This window comes from Hippoglossus hippoglossus, chromosome 15 (assembly GCF_009819705.1).
Source record: "Hippoglossus hippoglossus isolate fHipHip1 chromosome 15, fHipHip1.pri, whole genome shotgun sequence".
Taxonomy (NCBI): domain Eukaryota; kingdom Metazoa; phylum Chordata; class Actinopteri; order Pleuronectiformes; family Pleuronectidae; genus Hippoglossus; species Hippoglossus hippoglossus.
In genome coordinates this window covers 16,180,838-16,192,024 of record NC_047165.1, presented here as the reverse complement: position 1 = coordinate 16,192,024, position 11,187 = coordinate 16,180,838, and the positions used below count along the sequence as shown (strand labels likewise).

Sequence of the window (11,187 nt, the reverse complement as noted above, 5' to 3'; positions counted from 1 at the left end):
AACCTGTGGAAGCCTTCAGGTGTCATAAAAACTTAAAAGGTGTTAAGTTTGTCCAGTCTGGGCTACTGTAAAAAAAACATGGTGGCCTCCGTAGAGAGGACCTGCTCCTGATGTTAATACAAAGTATTTAAATATAAAGAGCCCATTCTAGGGTAAAGAGACAACAATTCATACAATTTAGATGATAAGACACTAGTGGGATTATTTTATATTCAATTTCTGCCAAAAGATCCCTTTCACCTAAATCTTACGCACTGAAGCTTTAAGTATTGCATGTTACTTATTACTTACTGATGCCTATTTTGACTCTTGCTGCTGTAATATTGCTAAGTTCCCCATTGTGAAACTAATAAAGGATTATCTTATGTTATTATCTTACCTTTTTTCATTTGCCCAGGTTTTGATATATCTGTGTTTACGTTTTCTGCCTCCTATTAGGCCGCTGATTGCCATGAATGACTCAGTACTGTTTTAGACTCTGAGAAATACGCAGGCATTGTGTGTTAAAAGTAATTGCTATGTAGTTAGAAATCTCCAGCCATTTGCCTCTTTAAGGAAAACATGTTTCACCATCGTGGCCTGAGAAAACAGAGTAGGATACACAGCATTTCTCTATGTAAATATTGTTGCTCCTTTCATGAGATTCTTCAAGGAGACAAAAGTACAAATTTAAGATATTTAGGTGACCTGTACTATACCTATTATTATATTTTCTATCTAAGACACTTCAAAACTTGGCTTTCTGTAGGTCTATGTTGTTTCACATTACAAAATGCAACAAAGTCATATAAATGTATATATTCATGACTCCTGGTCATATAAATTCAAAACTATAATTTTTGATCTGAAACAGACGCTTTTTAAATTCGTGGTCCAAGCAGGAGTTGTATGGGTGGACCCGAACAAGCACAATCTTTAATCATAATATGCAGCGTAATGTTATTTGCTTTGGATCAAGTCAAAGGAGATGAAAGAGTGCTGTTGAGCAATTAAAGGAGTGAGAGAGAGAGAGAGAGAGAGCTGGGGCCGGGGTGCAGAGTGCACCCTGAGGGGCCAGCAAGCCTTCAGGGGGTGGCTTTAGTATCGCATACCATCAAATCTCTGTGGAAACAACTTCTTGCCGTTGTTAATGGTGTGCAAGAGGAAAGTTCAGTTTTAACAGACGTGTTATCTGCTATGACCACACAGACTGCAGAAATGATTCAGACCCTTTTTTCCCCTTCATCATCTGGAACCTATAGCAATAAAATGACCCCGTCATAACCTCTAAAATCAAGCGTCTTAACATTTCTTTTAAATGATACTGATATTTTGAGATCTGAGAAAATACATCCATAATCCTCCCACAAAGTAAAAGTGAGACCTGACATTTGTTTGAAGAATAATTTCATCTACGAGGGTCAGATTCCCGAAGCAGAGCCATTGTGTTGTAGGGTGAGCAATGTAGTTTCTGTGATTGCTTTTTTTCCCCTGTGGAATTTCATCTGGTCTCAAATTTTCTGCTCTGGCATCTAGCAGACATGGCAGTTGCTCATTTGGATGAGTAACTCTGTCTGGCAGTAATTGTAAAGTCGGAAGGGAACACGTGATAATTTGATGTGTTTCAGGACACGCCAGTATACACTGGATTAAAGAGTTTTCCACCTTTCTGTTATTCTGCTACACACAATAGAATCATACATAAAAGAATGATTGTGCTGAAAATGGAAAATGTAGTTCAACAGATCTTACATAATCAGAATCATCATTCAAAGAAAATTGATGATACATAGAAGCCAGGACCTTTTGATCACAGATTGTGGATACACTTTGAACATCTGAACGTCTATCGGCACCGAATCCATTCAACTTGAGTTCAGCCAGCGATCAGGAAGGAATTCCTGCTGCTGTGAGCAGGCAGCGAGCAGGCGTGCTCTGGTGTGAAGAGACATGCTGGATGGCTGCTTTATTAAATAGAGTAAAATAAACAGAGGGAGCCGTTGCAACACATTTTGCCAAAGCTACAACCCACAGGAATCCTGCAGGAAAAGAATACTCACAGTGTGATGCTTTTTTTAATCCAACCCCAGAGCTCATTCTGAGGACCCAGACTAAACAGAGCACCACTCAGTAAACCACCATTTTCACAACCATACATCACAATGCATCTCATGACAACTTGCTCATCAGGTTGAATAACAGACTAGTGGCGACTGTGATTAATAAAAATAGCTCATAATCAGGAATAAAAAGTCAAAGTCAGAAATAAGAGATGATGAGGAATTGGATATATTTTTAGTCTTGAATTATCAGATTACAGGACAGCAGCCAAAACAACAGAAGCAACAGGAAAACAGACCATAATATGATAAAACAACATATAACTGTGTAAAAATGCAAAAACACTTTCGTGCAACGTGTATCTTCATCAGCTGTTAGTTTAGTAAATTACTGGAGCTTTTGTTTTGTCTAAAATTGATCATTATTCCCTTTCTAGATGAGACAAAGCATATGTGCATATACCTTAAAACACGCTGAAGTTTAGTTTTAACTTTGTAAAGTTGAATCTTACAAAACTTCAAGAAGAGAATGATACTTCCACAAAGGTCATTAATAAAAAGTTCAATTACTTTCATATACTCATTTGAAAGTATTATTTGTATTTTTATGGGAAACTGCACAGTAGATAATGAACTCTTAACAAGCCTGCAGACAGGTGTGCATCAGATTTAGTCCGTGCACACGTTCGCTGGTCTCTCTCTCTGTTCAGTGACTCGATGACAGTGTCGGGCTCTTTTTTGATCACAATAGCGAGTCGCCGCTCACATCTGTGGAGCATGTGAGCACAGTATATGGCCGGACACAGTGAGTAATCTGGGCAGACAAATGTTTGATTGAGAAGGTTGAAAAGAGCCCGCACAAACCACCACACTGTATAATGTTTTCATGTTGAGGGGAGGCAACGGCGTCAAAGGAGTCAAAGTGATCACAGCACATATTTTATTGATGGGAGTGCCACCAAACAATTTCCTCCTCTATTATTTTAGGTTCATTTATTTTTCCTTTGTAGTTTGCATTGAGATACAGTATCTCCTGTAACATAGAGTCATGCTCAACATACAATAATTAAGTGTATTTTCTAATTTAGTATGTTTATAGATTTATATGGGGGAAATAAAGTGATATGTCGACACACGTGTGAATGCAATTTGACAGAGGAATTGTTACGGCTCCCAGAAATCACCTTTAGAAATCCTGAACAGGCTTTGACATGCGTTTTATAGAGGCACACTGTCAAACCTTTTCTAAGACTGTTTCCTGTAACACTTTTATTGTCATTGGCAAGTTATTAAAATGACGTATACAGCGAATATTTCAGGGCCTCGAGGACCAGTTGCAACAGGCACTGACTAAAAACAGACATTTATAAAACCATCATTACTCAAACCCATCACAGGGCTCACGGATATTGACATAAGAACACATATAAACAATTACCATTATTATAACCTCTATAGCCCCTGGAGACACTTAAAGTGAGGGATCGCTTTGTGTGTTTTTTCTGCAGATAATTGTCCCGCTTGCTGTAATTATGTTGCTGTGATCATAGGTGGAATATGAAAAACATACGTACCAAGCCAACAACAGATCAGACAATGCTGTGTTGTTGCCAGTGACTTTTAGGTACACAGCCATTGGCTTAATCTCCTTCTTCTGTAACCATGACAATAACAGTTGCCTACGCAGGCTTACACAAATAGATCCTCCTCTGTTTGCAGTTTACAGTTCGCCCCGCAGAAACAACCACTCACTGGAAATAGGAGGCCAAGTTTTATTTTTGTGCTGCTCATCAGACATCAGAACAATGACTAAGCCACAATGATTAAATAATAACATACAATATCTCGCGAATGACGCTGTATGTATGTATTTCAAATCAATCCCAATTGAAACACAGCCCAGATGACACACTATCATTGCAATCATTGTTAACTGAACCCAGGAATCCACAATATAACATTTAATGACATTTAATGACTGTGCCAAAATCTGACAAGGTTGGTCGAGCTCCATCGCAGATTTTGTTCAGACCATCAAAATCAAGGCCTGTTGAAATATTTCTGTTTAAATCCTATTTTCTCTCGTATATTCAACTCTTCAACATTTCATTTGTATTGCTACGAAAGCACCTTATCCGGTAAACACATGTTTGCATTAATATCTTGACAATTATTACTCTTTGCTCACCAAGGAACATACAAATGTGTGTGAAATGTTGGTTTATAATACACATAATTCTTGTTAAGGCCTTTTGTTTGCACCTTTTCCCCCCCAAATCTAGATTTGACCTGGAGTGACCCAACAGGATTAGACCTTTCACAGCCACACAGTGTCTTCAGTCACTCTGGATGGTTACACCTCTATGCGATGCCAAAGAAATCTATGGACCAATGCAGATGGTAGAAGGGTCATGACATCCCACCCCAACACGTGCAACAATGCTAACAGGAGAGTGAAGCAGACATCAATGAAGAATATAGTACACAGTCCCAAGAAAAGGTCTAATCAGGCAACATGCGTGAAAACATCTCTGTGAGACGACTATGAGTTTTGATACAGTAATCGCATGAAAAAATATATTTGAATTAATAGTCATCAAGATAAATATACGATTTTTCTCCTATAAAGGAGTTTGAACCTGGGTTCTCTGATTGGATTGGTGTCCAATCTCCCACTTAATATATCCCACATTAATATAAAACATTTGTTTTATTGCTATTGCAGCTTTTACAATTATTTTATGGTATCTCATTGTCAGGATTATTATTTGCTTTGGCGTATTTTTGGCTCATCAGTCAAAATCAACATTAAGCTTTAGTAAACTGTATAAAATGAGCTATACAAATAATTTTATTGATTCAATTTTGAAAGGTTAATCTTTATAAGATTAGTTATGATTCACGAGCCTCTTCTAAGACTTTGTATGTCATGACTTTCCTCAGTGTCTAAACAAAATCACTCACACTGTAAAGTGCTCCGGATAATGTTGCAAGATTGACATCTAGTGGTTTGGTTTGAATAGTACAGATGGAAAACTGCAACTGTCACATTCAAATCAGACCCTTGTTTACAGGACCAGAGAAGGTGCTTCACAGTTTTATGGGCTCTGGCTATAAACAGAAAAAGACATGAAAAATTCTATTGTGGGTTTAATAAGAGCAAACCCACAATCTCTATTCTTATATTTTGTAAATCTTAATGAGGTTGTTCAATTGGAAGCTAATTAAAAAATGTAATTAATTAATTTAATTAAATATAATAAAAGGGCAAATTATGAATTTCTGTACAAGATAAGAGCTGATTACTAGTTTTAATTTCCTTAAAAGTGGCAGCCGCTCAATGAGATAAGAGATCTTTAATTTGACTATAATATGGGATGACTGGTGAACACTGTAGGAGAATTTCACCACAGTGGTCCAAAATGTAAATTCTGCCCTTTGAAATATAAGTTTGAGATATAATAAGCCCAATGAGCCCAAATGGAAAAGAGCATAGCTTCCACCTATACTGACAGTTTGCTGTTTAACTGTCCGTGGACATAGCACTGATGCCATCGTTGTTTTTCTTTCTTGTTTTTACTAGTGTTTTGATATGCTCGATGTGCCTTAGAATTGCCCTCTGGGGACAAATAAAGTTGTTTTGAATTGAATTGAATTGTTTAAGCTATAAATGTAATTATACAAACATTTTCTCTCAGTTGTAGTGGCTGAACTGTGTCAGTATCATTAATCTCCATTCTAAAAATCTGGATGTGGATCAGTGTACAGCTTGGATGAAATACATTTTCCACTCTGAGATAATGTCAGCGGTTTCAGGAGCAGATGGGTCTGAACCGGAGCAGGGCGAACACAACAGATGACAGACGGTGGTCTCTGGAACCAGACCCTCACATACGACAGCCTTACTGGCTTACTGGTCTGATCTGGTCCATTCAGCCAGATACTGTCTTCAGCCTTTAACATGGACAGGTTAACACGCCTCTGTGTCCATTTGTGTCTGTTAGAGTAAATTATTTTAAGCGATTGTAAAAATAAAAATAAAAAAGTAGTCAAAACTGTCCATATGTGGCTAAAATCCAAACAATCACACAGCAATTATAAGCAGGGGTCACAATAAGTTGCAAGCATGACAATTACGTAGTCATAAAAATTTAAAGTCAAATCTCACCAAGTGAGATCCTGTTAGAACACTGAGAATGTTAGTTCTTATAACGAGTCAAAACATTTTATTTCAACTAAATGCCAACAATTCTTGGCAATTTCATATGAATGACCACCATATTTCTTTAATCCTATTTCATATATAATAATAATAATAATAATAATAATAATAATAATAATAATAATACAATATTAATGTTATTATTGTTGTAATGAATATTTCTTTTTAGATACATTGTTTCATATTTCCTTGCGTTTACATTAAATGTTTATTTATCATTACTCCTATTTTTCGTCTGTCCTCCTTGCTGCTGTAGCACAGCACATTTCCCTGCTGTGGGACTTTTACTTATTTTGTATACCTTTTGCTAGTTTTATGTTTTTATTTTTATTGCTAACGTGTTCTAATTGATCTCATTATTGTAAAGCACTTTGAGCTGCATTTTATGTATGAAAGGTGCTGTATAAATAAGATGTATTATTATTATAATTATTATAATTATTTTATTTATTATCGTTTTTATATAATGAAGGATTATCTTATCTCTTATTATCATGTGTCTTGTACTTTCCTCTGCATGAGGATCAAAACTCCTCTGCTGTATATCTACACACTGATTTCTATATAAACGCAGAGAACCGTTCCCTGTCTGGTTCTTGGTCTATGTCCACTTGCAGAAACAGAAAGTAAACCCGCAGCTCTGTGTGCAGACCTATGGTCTTCATCTGTGATTAAAGGAATCCTCCTTTGATAGGAATCCTCCTTTGATCAACTAGTCATAAGTCATACTAGTGTTGTAGAATGAAACAGATCATAGCAAATTAGCTCACCTATTTAAGAGAAACATTTGTCAGTGGAACCAGACACGACGACCGTGAGCCAACGTCAGACACACGAGAAACTTCTCTCCAGTGACTTTCGACCATCACAAGGCAAGAGAATACTCTGCAAAAACTTTTGTACACAGCTACAGAAGAAAGTACTCTACAGAAACCTTCTTGCTACACTGCAGCACCTGTTAATCGACATGGAGAGGATCAACAGCTCAGGAGATGAGCAACACAAGTGCAGCATGAAGAAAAGGCTCCGCCGAGCCCTCCAGGACTCGCAGAGGGAGAACCAGGAGCTGGCGGCTGAAAGTGCCCGTCTGAAGGAGCTGGAGGTACCAAACGGCCGACTGGAGGCTGAAAATGCCTTGCTGAAGGCTGAAAATGCCCGGGTGAAAGACCTGGAGGCTGAAAACCAACGGCTGGAGAAGCTGAGAGCTGAAAACGCTGCTCTCAAAAAGCAGATCACCATGGAAAATATTTCCTGGGGAGAAGAGAGGAAGAAGATGGTCGAGAAGTTGAAGTCTTCTGCCTCACTTCTGTTGAACTCCAGAGACGACCAGACCAGCTTGATTCAGCTCGTGGAGTCTGAAAAAGCCAAAAAGAAGGAGCTGCAGAAGGAGCTCAGAAACATGAACATGAGCTTTAAAGTAAAAGAGGAAGAGGTCGTCTCCCTGAATGCAGACCTGAAGCTCCAGCAGGACAAGCTGCAACACTACATCCTCAAAAATGAGGGCAGGTCCGAGGAAATAGAGGAGCTGCAAAATAAAATTAGAGACTTAGATGAAAGGTGGGTCACCGAGCACAAGGAGTCCCTAGAAAAGGAAATCAAGCTGGAGGACGACATAAAACTCCTGATCCAGCAGAACATTGTGCTTCAGGTACGTTACACCAACTCATTCTGATTGAATAATATTGGATTGTTGATTTGTTTCCGATTCAGACTTTGAAAAAGAAAAGAGTGAAACTTATGTTGTCTCTGTCTTTTCAGGAACAGGCCTTGAGGACCGACAGCTGCAAGGAGAGGGTCAAGAAGGAGAAAGAGGAGAAGAAAGAAAGGAAGAAGAGAGAGAAGGAGGAGAATGAGGGGACGACGAGGAGGAGGTTCCCCTGTTTTCTCTTCAACTTCTAACCCTCCTAATCTCCTCTCCCATCCTTTCTCTCCCTCTGCCCTGTCAATCATCCCCTCATCCCAGCTCCCCCCACTACCTTACACCTTAACCCCCTACCCTCCTTACCCTCTTCCCTCCCCTCCCCTCCCCTCCTCACCCTCCATCTACCTGTATGTGTTAGAAAATGAAAAAGAACGATCTATCAATAACAGTGACCTTTCCTCTGTCTAGTGATTCCAGAAAGCTCTGTCAGTATGTGACTTGTATATCTCAAGAACTGTTCTTCTTATCAGCTACACACATGTTTATTCAAAGGCCGATTGAAGAGCGGTTTTTGTGACTGTTGTGATTTATTTTGATTAACCAGCGCTGTGGCTGATGTTTGGTCCACAATCAAAATTATGAAAACCAAACATTTATATGTAAAAAAAAACTAAATATCTATTTTTATTTGATTCCTTTGTATTTTAGCTGGAAAACACACATTCTCCGCAGCACTATCCTTTTATTAGATTTAATGATATTATTTTGAAAGACACTGACAGACTATGTATCTACTTAACTAAGGTATGTTTACTTAGTTTTTCTGCTTATTATTCTGCGTCAAAATATACAGAGGCTGGACATCACGTAATAACTCCGCTGCAGAGATCACATGGTTTTGTTGACACCCCATCGACACCGGGTGTCGGCTGTCCTCACCACAAACTCTCTTTACGTCTTCACCCAGTCTGTGGCGCAGACCCGGCTCCACCAGCCTATCCCCGCACACGGCAGGAGGACGAACCGGCAGCGAACAACCAATCACGCCTCCGCTTTCTGTGGCTGCCGTGTGACTGACACCCTCTTCGGACCAACCGCACTCGCCCTCCCCCGTCCTCGACAGCCAATCGCCGGGGCGGGACCTGTACACATAATGTACGGCGCCATCACGGTAGGTTGAGCCCGCCGAGGTTCCACAGAAGATTATCTGACAGGTGAGACCAGCGTCCGGAGGCTGTTTCACTTTCACATCTCCGGCTTCTCGCGGTTCTTTTTTTTTTGTCTCCTGGAGCACTACTCTCTGTGAGCCTGGGGTTGCCACAGTCAAAAAACAACCTCTCGAAGTCTAATCACTCCGGCAGCATGAGCAAAAAGAAAAAGGACTGGAAGACTGAGAGAGGTAAGGCTTGCTTCAGATGAGGAGGAGGAGGAGGCGGGGTGAGTGGGGCTATCAGCATCTCCATGGCAGACAACATGCATGCTGTTTTAAACATGCCGGGAGACTGACAGCCTCCCTGACGCCCCTCACTCTGCACACTGTGACTGTGCACATGTTAACATCATGCTACCACTGTGCTTCCTGCTGTGCTGTCATGCTCCACATCCGCAACAACACAGGGATAACAGTCCACACTGCCCCCTGCTCGTTAGCTTGGACTCCTGTGTGGGGGGGGTTCTACCTTCCTGCTGTCATTTACCTGTGGCAGCAGCAGCACACACACACACACACACACACACACACACACACACACACACACACACACACACACACACAGTCCACCTGTGTGATACAACAACAGCAGCAGCAGAGTTGCAAACAACTACAGGATTCCTGTAGCCACATTGTCACACCTCGGTTTGATTAACAGAGGGAAAGGGTGGTAAGGCAGTGATCTCTTCTGAATCCCTTGTTTTATCAGACAGCCTCTCCTGATTTTACCTGACATTTAATTTGATTTTCATTGAATTTTATTTAAAGAAAAACCATTTAAAAGAATTGTCTGTCTTTCAGGGTTCTTTTAAATGAATATCGTCTTTTAATATTTGTGATTCCTTAATTTTTGCAGTGCTCATGATTTCATGACCTGTCTGTTTTATTTTGTAAAGCACTTTGTTACTTAGATTTTGACAAGTGCTCTATAAATAAAGGTATTGTTATTATTAATATGTTATCCATAGATCCATTCCATTCATTCCACCTCATCCATTTATGTCAGAGAGCCAACACACGCCACACAAGGGCCCTTGAACTTGTAAACCTAAATGGAACGCAGCCATCAGTGATGACGCTCAACACGCCTGTGCTTTTTGACATGCCAAAGTTTATTTCATTTTGGAGTGAGTCAAACAAACATGGCTGCCTGGGATTGCACTCCTCCTCATTGGCTGCAGGGGAGACCCACCAGCAGGGACCTTTCCTCAGTTAATGACTGAAACAAAGATGGTTTCTAATCACTCCTGACATCCTTGGCAAGTTGATAATCAGAATCTCAGGGTGGGTCATTTTTTTTGTGTGTGAAACGCCACAGTTAAGTCATGAAGCTCGCTGACTCACCACTTATTTTTCTGGAGAGAGTGGGGAACCTTTTTTTAATAATGGTTATTAAAATTCTCTGAGCAGAGGTAATAATTAATCTTAGCCTGTCATTTCCAGTTTTAGCCAGGTGCCAGCAATAGAAGGAACGCCACTAAATCACATTTCTTATTCTGAGCATACACCCCTCAAGCTCAGATTGCTTTAAGAGGAGATCAAGGCAAGTTAAAAATGTGAAAAAAGACCTGTAGGCTGAAATCGTTATATGTTGCACCGCCAAAGAATCATTATTGTGAATAGTGTTGGCGAATATCACATGCAGAATTTGACGTGGTAGTGCAGTTGTTCGAAGTTGAGCTTTCTTAAAAAAAATCCATCCATCCATTATCTATACCGCTTATACTTTAAGGAGGAGCTGGAGCCAGTCCCAGCTGATAATGGGCGAGAGGCAGGGTACATCCTGGACAGGTCGCGAGCGCCTCGCAGCGCCAACATACAGAGACAAACAACCATTCACACTCGCATTCACACCCACGGTCAAGTTAACATCTTGAAAAACCTAACCCCAATCTGCATGTCTTTTGTCAGTTGGAGGAAGCCAGAGTTCCCAGAGAAAACCCAAGCAAACACGGGGAGAACTTGAAAACTCCACACAGACAAACCGTATTCTAACCAGGAACTTTCTTGCTGTGAGGGGACGGTGCTAACCACTGCCACACCGTGCCACATTCCTTTCTTGTACAAAAATGCA

At 40.1% G+C, this 11,187-nt stretch overlaps 1 protein-coding gene across 3 annotated transcripts in view; it reads left to right on the top strand.

The window, feature by feature from the left end:
- Positions 1-9,051: 9,051 nt before the first annotated feature.
- Positions 9,052-11,187, top strand: part of macrod2 (mono-ADP ribosylhydrolase 2) — a 412,908-nt gene continuing 410,772 nt past the window's right edge. Inside the window, exon 1 of one of the 3 annotated variants that reach the window (XM_034607898.1) lies at positions 9,052-9,302. In XM_034607898.1, the coding sequence (XP_034463789.1) occupies positions 9,266-9,302 (37 nt within the window). In that variant the 5' untranslated portion in view covers positions 9,052-9,265. The remainder of the gene's footprint in view (positions 9,303-11,187) is intronic. The other 2 variants (XM_034607896.1, XM_034607897.1) reach the window with 2 other exon arrangements.